Source organism: Dermacentor silvarum, chromosome 3 (assembly GCF_013339745.2).
Source record: "Dermacentor silvarum isolate Dsil-2018 chromosome 3, BIME_Dsil_1.4, whole genome shotgun sequence".
Lineage (NCBI taxonomy): Eukaryota > Metazoa > Arthropoda > Arachnida > Ixodida > Ixodidae > Dermacentor > Dermacentor silvarum.
The window spans coordinates 58,005,817-58,025,667 of NC_051156.1; the positions used below are offsets into that span (position 1 = coordinate 58,005,817).

At 43.3% G+C, this 19,851-nt stretch overlaps 1 protein-coding gene and 1 long non-coding RNA gene across 2 annotated transcripts; both read left to right on the forward strand.

Moving 5' to 3' along the window:
• Nucleotides 1-11,171: 11,171 nt before the first annotated feature.
• Nucleotides 11,172-14,880, forward strand: LOC125943794 (uncharacterized). The gene is made up of 3 exons (XR_007465899.1): nucleotides 11,172-11,944; nucleotides 12,723-12,829; nucleotides 14,698-14,880. It is a non-coding gene; the product is annotated as an uncharacterized LOC125943794 (long non-coding RNA).
• A 3,964-nt stretch (nucleotides 14,881-18,844) lies between these two features.
• On the forward strand, nucleotides 18,845-19,345 carry LOC119444381 (acanthoscurrin-2-like). Its single transcript, XM_037708787.1, has one exon. It carries the CDS (start codon nucleotides 18,845-18,847, stop codon nucleotides 19,343-19,345), a length of 501 nt encoding a protein of 166 aa, XP_037564715.1.
• The last annotated feature ends 506 nt before the right edge of the window (nucleotides 19,346-19,851 follow it).

The window sequence follows — 19,851 nt, forward strand, 5'->3', positions numbered from 1 at the left end:
CGACAGTACCATTACGGGCTTTTTCGCCAATCCCCCCCAGTGGGTATGAGCCATTATTGGGAAACACGAACTCATGCCCGTAATGGGGCAGCAAGCAGATAAAGTCGGTCGTAAGGAAATACACAGCGCTCTAGGAATATAAATATAAACCAGTGTGACATTTGAAAAAACAGCGCTAAAGACAGGAGAAGCAAGCAGCAAACACTCACAAATCGCTTGGCCATTGATTTGCTGCTTTGTACACACATTGTTTACCTCTCGCGTGTTCTCTATTTTGCTTTGTGAAGTTTCAGGATGTTGCTGCACCGACTAGTTCAGATTATGACATTAAATACTACAGGTTCATGCATGTTAAAAGCTAGTTGTTCCATAAGTTACGTGTACCTCGAGGAACCGACACAATTACACTTACCAACAGACTGCAAGAGCGAAGTGTTTGTTAAACTCGCTATTAATGTAAGAGCTCTCAGAAAGTTGGTGTTTGCTGCTCAAGGAAGCCCAACACATGAACCTGGAAAGAAGAAAGGCAAGGGCTAAAGCTCTCCTGCAGGAGATGGAGCAGTACCGAGAACATGCCGCTTTTGTAGATGCTGCATGGTTCAAAGGAAAGAAAGCCTTTACGGGAGTAGTAGTAGATGCAGATGGAATCACTCGGGATGCTATTACAATCATGACTAATGAAGCGACAGTCGCGGAACAAGTAGCGATAGCATTGGCTTTAAGGAATAATAAGTGGACGCGAACTTACAATGACTCTAAGATGGCTATTAGACACTTTAGCAAAGGCTTTGTAACCAAAAGGGCTGCCCAGCTGATCGGCGAGACGGACAGCCAAGGAATCGAAATCCGCTGGTTTCCTGCACACATGGGGTCTGTCGATAAATTTCGGAGGAATTTAAACGAGCTGACTAACGGAACTGCATGAGGACTAACTATCCGTGCAATACGCCACCAGCACGACAATAATATGCAGGAGGAGAACAGGGATCGATTACTTACATATAATAAAGTCACGAAGCATTACTACCTCAACAGAATGGAATTCCCAGTGCCACACGCCAAGCTCAATAGAGTTCAAGCAGTGACTGAGATTGTTACAGACAAGAACTTATCCGAGTCCAAACTTTATTAACAAGCTATATCCAGAAAGAGAGGTACCATTCAATTGCGAGAAGTGTAATGGCATCATTACTCTGGATCATATGCTTTGGCAATGTCCTGTGGCTTTCACAGACTGCGACAAGGAAGGAGACTGGTTGCGGCGAGTGCTTCACTGTGGAGTTCCTTTAGAACAAGTACATTCCATTCAGAAGGCCCACAACACGGCGGTAAGGTTCAACCTTACTGTCCCGACGTGGGAGGCGCCTGCGTCATGCTAAGGGTTGATCTTCAGGACCTGAATAAAGTTTATCATACCATACCATATCAACATAACAGTCATGTCGACGCTATACATTACAGCAGCGCACTGACTAAAAAATTTGTAGTTGCAACTAGTAAACACGTCATAAACTTAATGTACTGTGCGTGATAAATAGTAATATTCAATAAAACATGCGAATGCACCAATGAAAGTGGCTAAGACGACAAACAAACATTAAACAGTCCAAGGTGCGTGGATTTGGCACCATTTTTAAATGGTTTAGAGTGGCCATCCACGATGATCGTTGCGCTGCTGCTTTATTTCATAGGTGATATGTAATTAGTTTTCTCCGAAACCTAAACATGGCTATTTTTGGTTGGTTCACTCTCAAATACACACTTAAGCAATCAGTATTACTGATACCGCTGTGGCATAGCCACGGCACGCGGGCCGGAGCAGTTACGAGGCACAGACAGCTCGAACATACACAGCGTTTATTTGGGGCGCAGGATTGCTTTTATCCTCGAAGTGGGAGAGGATGTGCGAGCAGGGAAAAGGAAAAGGACACGTACTGCGCATGCGCAGAATTCGGGTATGACGTAGACATAACAATTTAGCGTAGTCCTGTGAGATTATTTTTGCTCCTTATCACCACTACGCGGCAAATCAGAGAAACTAAATTTTAAGGTACACTAGCAAGGATAGAATCCGAAATAAGTGTAGGCTGTGTGTTCATCGTCTCATAGTCAAAGACGATAAATTGCACAGCAGCCGTCAAAGCTCTGGTGATCTGTCCTGTGGCAGACTAGGCAGTGAAAATTTATGTTGCTTGTTTAAGAAATTTTATTCATTAGAGTTTTCAACGTTAACTGTACGTCGCTCCAGTCTTGATGCACTTTGTAGACATCGAATGTATGTTGTTGCAGTCGTTATACGTCAGTTCGCTGCAGTGTTGTTGCAGTTTCAAGTAATCACTTAGGCCTATATCCCACCGGCTTGTTCAGTATTGTTTACCTTGTCTTCTTGAACAAGGCTGGTGTACGCAAAAATACCACATTTTTATGAAGTTGAAGTATAGTTTCAATTGCAGGCGTGGAGAACGTCCTAGACGTTCATAGTTAATTGGGCTTGGTGACTACCATAGCACAGAAATCGTTGAAAATCAATCACGCAGTGCCTTCTTCTCAGTCACCAAATTCACTGCGTCGATTTGTGCTCAATGTTACCGCCACACTAAGTTATTGCAAGTTATAGTATTTTGGCCGTTGATAGATACTCAAGACGAGGATTAATCAATTGTTTGAAAAATAGTTTTGGCGGAAATTGCTCTGTCAGTTTATATATGAACCTCGTCCAATGAAGCGTTTAAAGGAAGGAGGACGGGACATCCCTGAACACTATTATGAGAAAGCTTGGCTTGGCCAACACAAATAACGAACGCCCGATGCGTCCAGGAAGATTGCTTGGCGTAGCCTGTTTATTCTCGTGAACAGTTCAAGCAGGGACACGGAATTTATCTTCAAGAAATGGCAACTGCGAACATTGAATTACGAAGCTTTATTATGAATGTAAAAGAAGTTGCTCCGACTTTACCTGTTATGGCTCATGTCATATGAAATAACTGTTGGCAAAGTTAGCCGATTTATTAAAGAGACACACAACCGCTCAGAACATGAATTGAGATAACCCCACTGATGGAAATATTGCCTATCGTATTGGCTAGAAAGGGCCCTGCCTACCTCATTAAACGGGGATTTACATTTTATTTCTTTACTAAAATTGGTGAAAAGTGACTTTCGGCACCCCACGCGGCCAAAACATGAAGATGCATAAGTGATCTATCCCGTGAACTTCTACTAGTGTACGCGAATCCTGGTCATAGTAGTATTGAAATGCAGTACACTTTTTCCTATTATCAGTTTTTTCTTACAATGTGCAGATATGCCTTCCTTTGTAGTGAGTAGAAAAGTGGCACTGCCTTCGCCTTCATTTTTGATGAGTTGGCTTGGCTCGTCTATCGATAGAATTACGACGCCGTGTGTCAGCCAGCGATGACGTAGCCATGCACTTGGGGAAAGAACGTGGTAGCGACGGCGCACAGGCATTGCCTCACGCATTTTCTCTGTATGTGCAGTTATCTTCGCCTGCTGCCTATCATCATTCCCACGTGGAAAGCAAGCACTGATTCCAGTGAGCGACAGCTTCCTGCAAGCCCAACAGGTGTCGTCGGCTTCGTTGAGCACCGCTCATAACAAGCAGGACCATCACCGAGACTTCACTGGTGGCAGCGACGGCGCACAGGCATTGCCTCACGCATTTTCTCTGTATGTGCAGTTATCTTCGCCTGCTGCCTATCATCATTCCCACGTGGAAAGCAAGCACTGATTCCAGTGAGCGACAGCTTCCTGCAAGCCCAACAGGTGTCGTCGGCTTCGTTGAGCACCGCTCATAACAAGCAGGACCATCACCGAGACTTCACTGGTGGCAGCGACGGCGCACAGGCATTGCCTCACGCATTTTCTCTGTATGTGCAGGTTAGTTCTGTTAAAATTTTGACACTTCTTCTGCTTTTGACCTATTCGCTGTCGCTGCTGCCACATTTTCTGTTTTTCGCCTTTGTGCTCTTGCGTGCGAAGTTGTTTGGTTGCCGCTTTCTTGCGAACCTGAAATGCCGACAAATTCAGAGCTTGCCAAGAGGATTGAAGCTATTGAGGCTAAACTAGAAACAGAAAGCACTCAATTCACTGACGACATCCTCGGTAAAGTTCTGTTAAGATTGCAGTCCAGTGGGCTCGATGCTGTAGAACTAAAAAAACAAGTTGAAAACCTGGAGGCAAGTGTAGGTCTCTTAAATGACATCATTGAAAAACTGCGGGAGGAAAAGCTACAGCTTGCAGCTGATAATAAAAGGCTCGCATCAGAGAACAAAGCACTGTCTGAAAGGATGGCTGAGCAGGAGCAATACTCCAGAATGAACAATGTTGAGGTTAGGGGCGTCCCCTGTACCCAAGGTGAGGACTGCATCACTGTACTGCAAACCATCGGCACGAAAATTGGGTGTCCATTAACGGTGACTGACCTTGATGTCGCTCATCGAGTCCCTACAAAAGTGCAAGACAAAAAGAACATCATAGCTAGATTCTGTTCACGCGCAAAAAAGGATGAATTTGTCAGCAAGGCACATAAGGCTAAGCTTCACCTAAGCGACATCGGTGTGAAAGCTTCTGTTGACAGCGCGGTTTACGTCAATGAACATTTGACGCCGCAAAATAAGGCACTCTTTTCGAAGGCGCTGGCTTTGAAAAAACAACACAAATGGCAATTTCTGTGGATCAGCAATTGTCAAATCAAAGCCAGAAAAGCCGAGAGAACCAGAGTGTACCGCATTGCCAGTGAATCAGACCTAGCGGTCATTACCTAAAAAGTGTTCAGTTTATACCTGCCTTACACCTTTTCGTCCATCATGGCGTCATATTACACAACCAGCAAGTTAAATGACTTCCTTCAGAATAGTAATCGCTCTTTCATTCATTTCAATGCGCGCAGCCTCCGCAAACATTACGATGACTTCCAGAATCTGCTTTCAACTCTTTCTTACACTTTTTCAATCATTGCTGTCTCAGAAACTTGGCTTAGTGAAGTAGATAAAAACTTGTACTGTTTCCCTTTATATAAATCGGAGTATACCCACAGACAGTCTAGTAACCACGGTGGAACTGCTGTCTATATCTCGTCCGGAATCCCGTACAATCGAAGACTCGACCTCACGTTAAATACTCAAAACTGCGAATCAGTCTGGTTGGAATTCGATCCTAACTTTCTCAACATTGATAATAGAAATTTCATCTTTGGTTGCGTTTACCGTTCACCTTCTTCATCAGCTCCTGATTTTTGTATTTCTCTCGAAAATATAATGACAACGTTATCCATGGAGAACAAAAATGTCATAATTATGGGCGATATGAACATAAACTTAATGGAATCATCCCCGAACTCTGTCAGTTATTCATCTTGTTTTCATTGTTTTGGTTACGAATGTCTTATCAATGTCCCTACTCGTTCAGTTCTTGACGGTTCCAGCACTCTAATCGATCATGCGTTGTCTAACCTTTTGAATCCACCCGATGCAGGAGTACTTGAAACTGACATTACTGACCATTTTCCCGTCTTTATCCGCACTACATCTGCGCACTATTCTTGTCCTAACACTTACACCAAACTTGTTTTCGATAAAACGTTATTCTCAGAAGCTGTATCTCATACTGACTGGTCTTTCGTTTTTGACACCAACGATGCACAGGTAGCCTTCTCGCGATTTCTAACAAAGTTGTTATCACACTATCATTCCCACTCTCAGATGCGCAAATGCAAAAAGAAAGTGGCGTCACCTCAAAACCCATGGCTCACCGATAGTCTGTTAAAAGCCATGCGCACACGAGAAAACCTTTATAAAAAAACAAAAAGACAACCATTCAATATAAACCTGCGCGCGCGGTACAAAAAATTCTGCAACTCACTTTCTGCTCGGCTTAAAAAAGCGAAAACCTTATATTACGAAGAAAAAATACTTAAATGCGGTTCTGATGTAAAGAAAAAATGGCAAATAGTGAATTCATTTTTGAATAGGATTCAGGGAACTGATAACATAGCCAAAATATCCCACGATGGCAATATTTATTTAGAGCCACTTAAGATTGCCGATGCTTTCAGCGATTCTTTCTTTCCTAATATCTCTACTCAAGCTAAACAGTATTTATATTCACCAAAGCGCCTTGCACAATCATTTTATATGTTTCCAACCACTCCTGATGAGGTGGTATCAGTAATTAACAATTTAAAAATAACAAGCGCTGGGCTGGATAACATTCATCCTGGTCACGTTAAATTAATTTCCAAATCAATATCATTTGTTCTGTCTGAAATTATTAACCTCATGTTTAAAACAGGCACTTTTCCTCGTGAGCTTAAACGTGGTAGGGTTACTCCGGTTTTTAAGAAAGGTGATCGATCATTACCATCTAACTACAGACCTATCTGTGTTTTACCATTCTTCAGCAAGGTCATCGAGAAAATAATCGAAAAGCGATTAATAAAGTACTTAAACAAATTTAATATTCTTTCACCTGACCAGTTTGGATTTCGTTCCGGGTATTCTACTGACCTAGCGCTTGTATCCCTCACTGACCAACTGAAGAAAGCCATTGATGACGGTAAATTTGCAGGATCTTTATTTGTAGACTTTTCAAAGGCATTTGACAGCATTGACCACGAGATTCTTAGTGTTAAACTAGATTCAATAGGTATAACAGGTCCTCCATTACTACTATTGCGCAACTACTTACGAGACAGATATCAGGTTGTTAGTGTTTCCGATGCTTATTCTAAACCAAAAATAACTAATTTAGGTGTACCACAAGGATCCATTTTGGGCCCGTTACTCTTTTTACTATATATTAACGATCTACCTAATTGCCTCACGTCTTCTAGGTGTATACTATATGCCGATGACACAACAATTATTAATTCTGATGAATGTCTGTCAACGGTAGTAACGAGGCTTAATACTGATCTTCATAACTTGTTAGGATGGTGCAAAATGAATAGACTTACCATTAATCCCACTAAAACAAAATTTCTTCTCTTCTCATCCCAAAATAAATCATCACTATGCATTCCGCCCATTTCCATAGGTAACCATTTATTATCAGCAAGTGAAGAATGCACTTACTTAGGTGTTATTATTGACTGTAACCTAAAATTTCAGCACCATATAACTCATATAAAAAAAAGTTATCATATGGAATACGAATTCTCATTAGGTCACGTCCGTTCTTTTCACGACCTGTGTTGCTCTCACTCTATTTCGCGTTTGTACACTCTCACATTAATTACTGCATAACCTCCTGGGGTAACACGTACAGTACTCACCTAAAACCCTTACAAACTATCCAGAACCAGGCTATTAGAGTAATCACGTCGAATCCACACACCGCCAATGCTAAACAGCTACTACAAGAAAATAACATTCTTGACGTTGCCGCCCTTGTCAAGTTCAACCTTGCCACTTTTCTTTTCAAACTAATAAATGACAAGATCACATTGTCGCTATTTCCTATGTCATCTCTAACGAACACCAATCCAACACGTTTCGCGCTTCATAATAACTTCATTCTACCCAAAGTACGTACTAATTATGGCAAACAGACCGTTCACTTTGCAGCCATATCATCATGGAATACATTACCATTTGTCATAAAACTACAGAAAGCCCATAGGTTTTGCCATGAATTGAAAAATTTTTTGTTATGTGATATGTATGTGACATAGTGTACTGTATAACCCGCTCTCGTTTTAGACCTGCCATTCTTATGTACGTCAACATGTTGCTTAAGTTGTTCTTTAATTCTTTTTTTTCCCCATTTCTTTTCCCTCCACTTATATGTTAGTTTTACCTAGTTTTATTATATTACTTACTGCCGATACACTATTGACTATTAATATCGTTATTCACTTATGTCTGTATTATTATTTATCATTTTTGCAATTGTACTCATTCAGCTACCGTTCTTGCCATTGTAACTTTTATGTTAACCATGAACAGGAGGTCCCAATTCAGTCTTTACTATGGGACCTCCTTCTGTATATTTCTATCTGCAAAACTTTTTTGTGAATTAATAAAAATTTGATTGATTGACAAACATAATAAAGGCCTGTAGAGCAATGCAAAGTTATTTATTGTGCCATATTTTTATTTCCAAAAACCGGTCGAAAGCGTCAGAATATAGGTGGTTGACGGCAGTTGCGCTCACTCTTGTGACACCAGAACGATGGGAGGCTTTCACAGTTTGCAAGGTGGGCTGTCGGCATCGCTCTCAGTTCTCAGCGTTGCTGGAGGAGGGGCGCTTTCTTCTTTAGATGCAGCTCAGATCGAAAAACTCTGCTTACAAAAGATTCACGCGCTTTTGGAAGTAACCGCTGCAGGTGTAAAGGCTACTAAGTGTGAGCTTTTTGTTGTGCCATAAAGAACTGGGTCCTTAAAGATCGGTTGACAGTACCTTTATTACCGAGTAAGCGCGCATTCGGGGTACATTAAGCATTGAAATAGTCTTTAAAAGTAGCCGTTTCCACGTGACGCATATTAGCTCGAAAGTGAAGCGTTCGCGAGGAGGGATAAGTGATAGAATCATTTTATATATACAAAAATAAATCATAGTTTCCTGTGCGCTCAAAAAATATATATATCTGGTGTTTTACGTGCCAAAACCACCATCTGATTGTGGGGGACGCCGTAGTGGGGGACTCAAGAATAATTTAGACCACCTGGGGTTCTTTAACATGCACCTAAATCTAGGTACGCGTGTGTTTTCTGCAACTTGCCCCCATAGAAATGCGGCCGCCATGGCCGGGATTTCATCCCGCGATCTTGTACGTAGCAGCCCAACACCACAACCACCAAGCAATCATGGCGGGTATATCTGAGCGCACTCATATATCTGTGAACCTGAGTCTCTTTTCCAGAAAAAAATCCTTTCCTTAGTATTAAAAACGTGAGAGACTGACACGAACACTAAGGGCCCGCTCGAGCCTCATCCTCCTTTTGTTTTAGGGGCGAAGCACCTTAGGGCCGAGCCTTGTCCCCCGTAGTCCGTAGCTCTGGTTGGCATGGAGACCGCTATGTATGTATGTATACGCATATACATATATATATATATATATATATATATATATATATACGCCAAGCTCCGGCTTCCGAAAGCCGACTTCCGCTTTCCTTTCCACTTCCGGTTCCGCTTCTGGGTCCGGAAGCCAGCTTCCGACTTCCGGAGAACGCTTCCGGCGTTTTTCTCTCTCCTCCTTAGCAAGGGGCGCTGGGGTGCACAAGGGCTATCGTTCCCGACGCGCGCTCTCTTTCTCTCTCGTCCGTAGCTGTGGTTTACCCGAATGATCCCCCGGTGCTTCGCCCACTCATCATCATTCACTTCGTGGATATGCGGTGATTTTTTTCCTTACGAGCGCCCATTCTTTATTATAGCGCTTCTTTTTCTACATTCTCACGACCCGAAGAAACAGGTGTCATCTCTAGTGGGTGTAGTATTTGCACAGGCCTTGTTAACTTCCCGTCCCGAGTTTGAACTCGGCAGCCTCGTACCAGTGCGTCACGTCCAGCAGAGACCTCAGTTCTTCTTCCGAGTGGCCAGACGCATCATGAGGAAATGGGTTCCTTGACGATCACTATGTCGTCCACATTGAAACCTTAATTTTTGCCGTCGGATAATGATGAAGCGAACGAATTTCGAGTAGGTACTCCTTCCAACAAAGCCACAGGTGTTTCAGAAGCTTGTTCCGATATTGTTGTCTTTTAATGAGTTCTTCTTGGCTTGTCTGTAAAATTCGGCTCTGGTATTTCTCGCCGCCGATACACACGAAGAAGGCCTTGACGTTTACGAGAGGACGAAGACAATCACGAATGACACCGAAATGAACGTCCGAAAGTGGGGAACTAATAACGAAAGACTGCATGAAGTTTTACTAACAAAGGAAAAGCCGATAATCGGAGGCACTAGCGATGTTACGGTTGTATTCCCTTATGAAAATGAACCATGAGTTTCTGATTAGGACGTCATGCATTTCTAATGTGCCATCAGACAGGCATCAGAAATGCATCGTCTAATGTTGTTTAGCATCACAAGTACATCAGAGACTCAAATGGCAATGCATATTAGGATTTCTGATGAGAGGAGTACACAGATTTTTTTTTGTCATTGCTAATGTCAAAGCACATGACATAAAAATGTGTATGAAACCAACTCGTATTTTTTTTCGTTTTTCTTATTTTTTTTATACAGCGAAGCTGTCCATGGTTACGATCTAGCAAAAAAAAAAAAAATTGTCCGAAATGTTGAAAAAAAAAATCAAGTGGGCCGATCCTGGAGGTAGTGAAAAAAGGGTCCAAGCGCAAGGGCACATGCGCATGCCATGTGTCCGATCCTGGCGATAGTGCAGAAAGGGTCCAATCTCAATGGCGCATACCCCTGTGGGCTCGGGGACCTGTAACGCGCCCTTGAATTACCCTTGTCACAAGTGGGACCCAGAGAGACAAAAACAATGCGCCGGAGCGATGAACATTCTTGCCCAAACGCGTCTATGACAATGCGTGTCGAAACGTCAGTGATAAAACGCAATAGTCTACCAAATGTGTCTACCAACTGTGTCTACCAACTGTGTAATAGTCTACCAACTGTGTAATAGTAACTGTGTCTCATTCTCTCGTGACATAGCCATTTCCCTAACGACGTCATCAGTTGCCCCTTGGACTCGGTATGGGTAAGACCCGTGTCGCTCACTCCGAAGAGGTAGAGGAGCGCCGGCGCACTCAACAGCGCGAATGGATGCGAAAGCAACGAGAAGCCGATACACGCAGCGGCCCAAGGTGCTGAGGCCGATGGTGCAAGGTGGTGCGAATCTAGTCGCCTAAACTCGCTTTCACTCGCACATACAGAATACGGCGCGCGGCGTTGCAACGAAGTTATGTGTTGTCTTTCCAACCATTTAACATAACAACCAAATTAAAACACTTTTGAATATAATTAAGCAAAACCAACAGCTTCGCTGGTCTTCGATCGTCACATAGTGGAAGGGCTCTGACTTTTTTAATTTTTTTTGTTGGGGGGGGGGGGCTAATAATACAGATTATTAGTCTATCATATCGAGCACAATTTACAGGCAAATCGCAGTGTTACATAGTCTGCCACAAATGTTGATTTAAAACCAATTCTGGGGTTTATGCGAAAACTACGATCGAGGTACACTGCAGAGATCGTTTCGACAATTTCTTAGCCTACAGCTGATGTTAACGACAGCAGGAAGTTATCTAAAACGAAGTGACGGCGCAGGCAGTCAAAATCATTCAACTCACGCCCCAGCGACAGCTTTCAAAGGATAACATAATACTCTAATCTCTAAGGCCATGCTTTTGCTATCTGCACAGGGCGGAAGCAATTAAAAATTAAAAGACGTCATAGAGTTTCTTTCTACGATAAAATATAGCGTAAAATATACACTGTTCGGTGGTTTGTTTTGCCTCGCAACATATATATGTAGCTGGGCGTAACACGGCACAAAACATGAATTTATTAGTTAAAAGTTTTTGCATCACGGAGGCCCAACAACCTCACAAGTATGCAGGTGGCGCTGTTGTTTTTTCTCAGTCTTCAAGATGGCGGTCGTCTGTGCGAGCTGTACTGCTAGTGTGCTGCGACGATGTCTTTGCTTCATCGTGTGTTTTTGTGTTTGCTGTAATGAAACGGGACGTAGTTAGCGTGCACAAAAGTGCCAGAAGATGCCTTGTGTCTCGCTGCAAACTCGCCGTATGCGTGGCGCGCCAGGCAAATGTGGACCAACGATTTTCACGCCGTGGCCTTTGTCTGGTTGTCGTGGAATGTTGGGTGTACTGTACGTCGAAAAGAAATAATCGGTATTGCTGGCGTGCCTCAGCTCGTCCACTACGCAGCAACATCTATGATGGGAGTAATGTCGTCGACGCAGCGCCGGCAACTTGGAGAGCGTCGTACCATTGAAAAGGTAAGCAGTCGTACTTGCTAAGTACACGTGTGTTGTGCGTGCTCCTCGTGTGTGCATAGCGTGCCTTGCGAACGTAGGAAATAGAACTTCCGCGACAACAGTGAAACCTGTGCGTGTGCATGTTGCGTGCTGTTTGTCAGAATTTAGTTACGCAAATTTATTGCTTTGATGCGAAATTGAATATCCTGATAAGCGTTTTCTTCCGATGAGAAAGATTACGTTCGGAAATAATCGTGTTCACCTGTGCGCGCGCTTCCGCTTTTCTGCTGAAGTTGCATAATAACGACTCATCTGTCTCTTCACCGATTCTTACTGCAATTACGTTTCTTTCGCTTATAAACTCTTCGACGTTGTAAATAATCTCTGCTTACGAGGTTTTCGGTGTACGAGCAGTTTGAGGAGAAAACGAAAATGTAAGCAGTCACAGCTTGCTACTAGTACAGCTTTCTTTTCAAAACAATGGGTGTTGCCATAACTTTGACGTAGCTAAACAGGGTTGGGGAAAGTTGTTTAAACTAAGTCATGAAAGCAAACTCTAGTATGTAAACAAACATTTCTTGTATGTGCTGCTGCGTGCGTGTTCAAAGTTTTACTTTCATGAAGGGGTCCCTATTATCATGAAATTCTTTAGTGACTCGACCTTGTGCTCCGTTGCCACCCTGCACTAGTGCACACAAGTTTTCCGGACTGTTTTTATGTGCACCTTACATGTGTTCACAATATGACAGTTTTATTGTGCCAATCAATGCTATAAGTTAACAAAGAACTCATTTTGCAGTGGTGAGACCGTGACCCTACAGCAGTGTCCACATAATGGCAGGGAAATGCAGGGATCCCGCAGCCATGGCTACAGCAGCACGACGTGTAATCTGGATGTCATGTCAGGTATGTATGAAGTGTACGTGTACCAGAAAGTACGATCTCAGTATGATTTGTGTATAAGCTTATCGACATATTACTCAACTCGGCTTACTAAATAGGCTAAATATTTATGCAGCTTTATTCAAATTGCTGCTTATTTGTGTTGATAACATTATGCACACATTATTGTGTTCTATATAAAACTAAACCTAACATGTCCTGATGTTTAGCATTTTTTTTTCTCGCTTCAATCACTTGGCTGCAAGTTCAATTTTATTTTTGCTTTGCACACAGTATATTACACTTCTTATTTTGGTTTTATTGTTTTGAAACTGTTCCTTATGCTGTAGCTTTTATTTCTGTAGTTTTTCTCTGTTTATGCTACACGCATGTGCAGTTTTTGTGCATGTTAGAATTCGAACTGTAGTGTGCCAAATATGTCACAGGTCTAAGTGTGCAGCGTGCTTACCTTTGCTTACCATTGCTACTTTAATTGCTATTTACAATAATTTCCGTCTTGTTCTCAGACTAACTGCCACTGGCAAATACACATATGATGAGCTTAAATTTCTTGAAATGTGACGGTGTAGCCTTGTGACAGCTGAAGTGTGGCAGCAATGTCGAAGCTAACTTGCGCCAACTATTACTACAGTATGCCAATGGATACCCATCCCTGTATTTGTGCATTTTCTGAGAAGCAGCTGTGTCCACTAGGTGAAATTTGTAGTGTCCTTTTGAGTTTGCCGGTCAGTTCATGTAACTTTTCAGGACAAAATTTACACTGTGAGAGAAGGGAGACCAATGGGGCTGGCTCACACGTCTTTTTATTTATGCAGTATGCCTCACTGATTTCACGTGTCAATTTTCCACTGTAGGTGAAAAATAGTTGACGATCGTAATCTGGCCAGAAGTCCTATTGCTGCAATGCATGGCCAAGACGGATGAGCATACTGGTCTTTTGAGTCAAATATGGTTGATATCTTAAGTACATATTTAGGCATTGGCCAGTCTGCACTATGTCCATTTGACCATATGGGAAAGGAGTACAATACACTGCCTCGGACACACACTGGACAAATTTAGTGGTATCTTTAACCAAGCAAGCCTCGCTTGCCTGCTCGCCTTTCACAATTCACTTTCGGACTGTCGTGCATATCCTCTCTACATTATTTCTTTCTGGTTATATATGTGCATAGCAGTCCACAAGCGAATTGAGAAAGACACCCAGGCAAGAGAGACTTGCTTAGTTAAAGATACCACCAAACTTGTCTTGTATCCATCAGGGTTTGTGTGGTCTATTCCTTTGATCATGGGCATATTTGGTCAGATTTACATGGGGCAGACTGGCCGGTGCCTCAACATGTGCCTGGGAGAGCAGCAACGTAGGTTTGACATAGTGGACTTAGGCCAACATAGGCATGGCATAGTGGACTTGAAATGCATGAGAACTATGCCGGTAGCTCATGCAAATATTCTATAACGGCTGGCACTTAAATGTTTCGGGGTTGCATTGGGTTGCCCCTACACCAGCACTGCTACGCTTGTTTCCACGCCAAGTGATCAGATAGATTTTCCAATTCCCGCTAGCAATCCACAGACACTGCTGCTCTTTGTCGAGTGGAAACCAATACAGCCAAAGTAGTTCACAACATGTACACCCCACAGCTGATCCATGTTGCACGTTTGTACAGCCAAGAAAAATTTGGGCATACTGTAGCTACTGCTACACCCAAAGGCTACACAGCGGTTCCTCAACGATTTTATGTGAACCGACATCACATAAACTTTTCACACAACTAACATATCCAGATCGTTCCGCAGCAAGTGATACAGTGTGTGTTCGTGTGGTTCATTGCCAAGTTTTGTTAATTTTCTGTCCTTTCACCATGCAGGGTACACGTGCACTCCAAGACGACGACCCTCCACCTCAAAAACAGCCTCTCCTCAAAGACTAGCAAGGAGATTAAATGAAAGGAAAATACCACATCCGTACCCAGACAGATACTATGTGTTCCTTACATTTAACCTTCTCTCTTTAAGGAAGCGTGGTATATGCTCAATAAATGGTTTTATCAACTTTTTTTCGTTGAGAAATGTCTAATGTGCAGCATATGTACCAGCCCACGTACATGTTGGATGCTGAAAAAAGTGCTGCACCTTAGCTTGCTATATGTATATCAAGCACCAAAGACACATCAGAAAATGTTGCTTCACGTCGTGGCTAATTTTGTTTAGGAATTCTATGAATGCCAGCAATCTAATGTATAAACTCACTAGAGACTCGTTAGGATGACATGACACGGTCACATGAAAACTGCTTTGGAGCACGCATTAGGAAGACATCTCATGCTCACAAGAAAAACACTCATCAAGTATGCATCAGAACGACGGTGGCCAATATGTTTTAGAATGACATTAGGAATACATCAGAATATTTCCGAAGAAACACATCAGAGACTCGTTTGGCTGTAATGTCAAAAGTCATCAGACCTTCATGTGAAACTCATCTCATATTTTCTTAAGGGTTAGGCATGCAGTGGTATACAAATCATGATAATTTTGAGTTTAATCTTCAGTCAATAATCGAATGCTTAACCTCAACAAGGGCAAATACAAAACGGTATTTACTCAAGACGGCATCCAGGATCTTTGATCCTCTTAGAGTACTTTCACCCTTCACAGTGACAGCGAAACTTGAATTTCAACAATTGTAGGTTCGGCACGTTTCGTGGGACGAAGAAATACCCAAGAAAATCCGTACGCTTTGGAGTAAATAGTGCACGCACGTCCTACAACTTGGCTCGATCACAATTCCAGGCTGCGCAAGAAGCAGTCTCCAAGGAATCACGGATACGACGGAACTCCATATTTTTGTGGATGATAGTTTGAGAGCAGCTAGGTGATGCTGCTCGATTCCATTTCTGTCACCAAAGAGCTCCTTGAGTATATCGACATCATCATCATAAGAAGACTCAGATTTTGGGAATCGCGCAATTGATTGCGCGGCTTCTCCAGTGAGATACCATCGTAAGTAAAAAAAAAACTTTGTTGCTGAGGAGAGGATGGTATTTAAATGAACCGTCGGCTCGAATTGCTCCCAGAATCTAGTCCACTGATTTATGTCATCCTTAAATGTTGGCATATCGAGCTTCGGTAGACTCGGTCGATAAAAACGGTGCGCTAAGGCAGCGTTAACCGAGACGTTAGGTTGCGCAGATGATGATTGCCGAGGAAAACCCTGGGCTCTCTCGGCTCGTTGCAACGCCTCAATCCGACAAGCTTTTTTCGGCAAGCACGCTGATTGCCTGGTTGTGGTACTCAGCAGCAGTCGCGTATTCCACTTCTAGCTCATCACCAGGTACGTGATCCTCGATCTCGTCACCAATTTTTGAGAGCATGTCGCTGTTTGAACAAAGACAGTCACGTGTATCTTTAATCTTGGGGATGTGAGCATCGGGTGCATTCAGAAGAGACCTGGCTTCCTGAATGACGTTTGTGTGTTGCGCTCGTCGGGCCGCTCGCTTGGTCTTCAGACGATCCTTTAGTCGATGTTGCGTGCGATCGTGCATTGATTTACACGGGAGTCAATCGTCACGTCCACGTCAATTGTTCCTCACCACTTTTGACTGAGTAGAGAGCCCCTCGATGCATGCGAAGAGAACAAGACGTGTGCGTACGGGGTTTTCGACACGAAAATAATAATAAAAACGTGAGACTTGTTGTTGTTGCCTCAAAACATGACTCGAACATTAAGGGCCCGCTCGAACCTCATCCTCCTTTTCTTTTCTCTACGAGCGCCCATTCTTTATTCTGGCACTTCTTTTTCTACACTTAGAAAGGAGTTGACCGAACTGGTCCAAGATTAGGGCCAGCTTTTTTTTTTCGTAGTTTCCAGTGCACATTTCGTTTGCGTTGATTGTTTCCATCGCTATGCTTGTCACCAATTACTTTCCCTTCATTTGGTGATATTGTAATAGCATGGTTCCTGCACTTTTTTTAAATTTCAGCTCTACAGCTTGTACCCAGTCATCGGTCTTTCATTTCCTTTCTTCGTTTCTTTTTCTTATGTCTACATTAAGAAGAATTCCGCCAGTCTTTATAGTTTCGACTTACTAGTAGAGAAATATGTATCGTAGTATTGAGAGTGTGCATCACTTATAAAATGAAATTTCAATTCTGTAAAAAGAAAAAAACTATCAGTAAATACCTCTAGTTGTCTTACTTCAAGATTGCGGACAGTGCCTGCTTGAGCTTCCTTTATTGAGCTATGATGGTATGCATGATTAAATAATTAGACGCTCACTCTTTCTCTTAATTAGATTTCCTGCGCCGTGAGTTGCTTGACACATGTAGGATGCGTATTTTTTCCTGCAAGGTATTATATGCACAGGCTTCAGGAAAACTTCCATAATTCACGCCACGTGAACCGCTAATCTCGCGTTTCCTAGGTGCGTCCCATCTCGTGCGTCCCTGGTAGTTCGAGCGTGCCTCGTGTTCGGAATTCTGCAGGCGACGAAAACAAGAAAAATCCACTGATTTAGGCCCTAAACAGCATCCGACTAATACGATGAAACGACTGGTGCTATTGCAACTGATCGTGCAGACAAACTCTAGTCACGTGCCGCTTCCTGCACTGTATACGCTGCGAGCTATGGGATCTAGTGACCTATAAAGATTAGCCACCCGAGAGTCGTCCATTTGAGAAACGTCTAACGTCTCATTGCATGCAGGCCAGAAAGTGAGTAAGCCGTATCTCCGACTTTCGTTGTCTAGTTAGTTGAGAAGTGCAATTTAATTCGATTATGCATTAAAATAGTCCCACTTCCTGATCACATTCGCGGCGACATTGTGGAGCAGACAGTTAGGTTTAAGAGTATTTTTGCTTCCGGGGCAGATGAACTCTTGATAAGAACACTGGTAACGCGTCCTTTTCTGGTCGACGAACCGCACGTTCAGTTACATAAGGCTATAGGGACAGATGCAGAGATAACAGCTTTCAGCTCACATTCCTGCGCGTCGCAATACTTATTTCTCGTTTCTCGCCTTCATTGGTAGGCTAAACACACCTTCTCCTCTTGCGATGCTCTCCTTGCATGCTGCCACAGCAACACGGTATATAAACTCGGACCGAGGAGACGTTCACCATTCCTCGCAGTCCTGAGTGTTGTAACGTCAAGTATGAACACAATGGTAAGGATTGGTAGAATTGAGCTGTGTTTCACAATTTTTACTGACGTATTGAAAGTTGTACTTTCTTGTTTACTGCGTAGCTCTATTTCAAATAAGAATCAAGGAGTATTTGGCACTCGATTTCTATTCGATTTGGTAACTGACTCTACGGCACTGTCTATTGCTCTTTACCATTCCAGCATAGTTGATGAGACTTACTGGAGTCTCGGTGAGAAAGGACCGATGCAACCCTTAACTCTTCCGATTTATTTTGCTGTAAATGGCATTACATGCACGTTTAAAATAGCGTAAATAAGCGCATTTTTACCATGTGCAATATACGCAACCTTCTTATTTTACTACATTTGTAAATGAGAAATATTCGGTATTTTCGTCGGAATTCAAAGGTCGTTTTTTTTTAATATTCGTGTTCCATTTGAGTTCGGAATACTACTGTACCTATTCCTCAACTATCTCTCCTCGCAAGGACTTCGTATTCAGCTCGGCGAAATACCGCGGGTGAGTCTAGTGAGGCGTCTGGCAAAGGACGTAGCTTCAGCCTCGCTTCTTCAAGTCAGTCTATATCAGTCAGACGCTGTCAGTATCACTCTTAACACGGTAATAGGGCGCCTCAGCGATTAGGATCAGGTCTGTGTAGATATTTCATAGAAATTATCTCATCAAGAATACAAGAAATTATGCTACAATCGATGTAATTTGTGTGCTTTTGCTTTTTTGACACCTTGTTTTCTAACCACACTGCCTGCACCATGCTAGTAATTCAGAGGCCATAGCACGTATGAGATACATTCACTGTTTCTAAATGTTGTTCTGCAGAGGATGCTATCTGCCTTGCTGGCCGTACTCGCCATGTCCATGGTCTCCCCAGTAGCAGAAGCAGGGAAACTTGGCTACGGCGGCGCTGGTTACGGAGGCATAGGATACGGTGGCCTAGGATACGGTGGCCTCGGCTACGGAGGTCTCGGCTACGGAGGTCTCGGCTACGGAGGTCTTGGTTATGGCGGCCTAGGGGGCGGTCTAGGTGGTGGCCTCGGTGGTGGCTTGGGCGGTGTCGGCGGTGGTGTAGGCGGCGGTGTAGGTGGTGTAGGCGTCGGCAGCAGTGTTGCTCTTCTTAGTGGCGGGCCTGCCTTTGCCAAGGCCGTGGCCGGACCAGCGTTCGTGGTGAGGACGGTTCACCACGTCAACAAAGTCAGCGGTGGAGGAGCTCTTGTTGCCCACTCTGGCCTCGGAAGCGGATACGGAGGCTACGGAGGCTATGGAGGATACGGAGGTGAGGTTACGGAGGTGGCTATGGTGGATATGGTGGCGGCTATGGTGGCTACAAAGGTGGTTACAAAGGCTAATTATTGATTTCGTTTATTTACTGTTCGGAACATTGCATCAAAAGAAGAATTCACCTGCATAGACGTGTCCCCGCAACAACGACGATGCATTTACTGTAGTTCGAATTATTTGCCATTGGTGGTTTGAAGTGTGAGGTGTAAAAGCGGAGCCAGTTTACTTCGCTGTAAGCCTTCTCAGCTCAAAAAAAACTGCAGAAGATTTAACATTCGCTCGTGTTGAAGGAGGCGGGAACTACGCACGAGAAATAGCTGTGATATATCAACTAATGACATCACATGACATTTTTAGATCACCTTTTAGTAAAGCACAAAATAAAAGACGTTTTGCACAAGAACATCTTTTTGAGCCTTCTTTATAATTTGCAGCCCAACGGATATTTCCAGCAAAATGCCGAGCAGCAGGACGCATGGCTTCGTAGCGGCTAAGGCTTTGGACAAGAATGGTTTAGTTTGGATAAAAAGACAGGGCGCCAATCCAAGGCGCCTCTGCTGCACAGGACTAAGCAGTTGAAG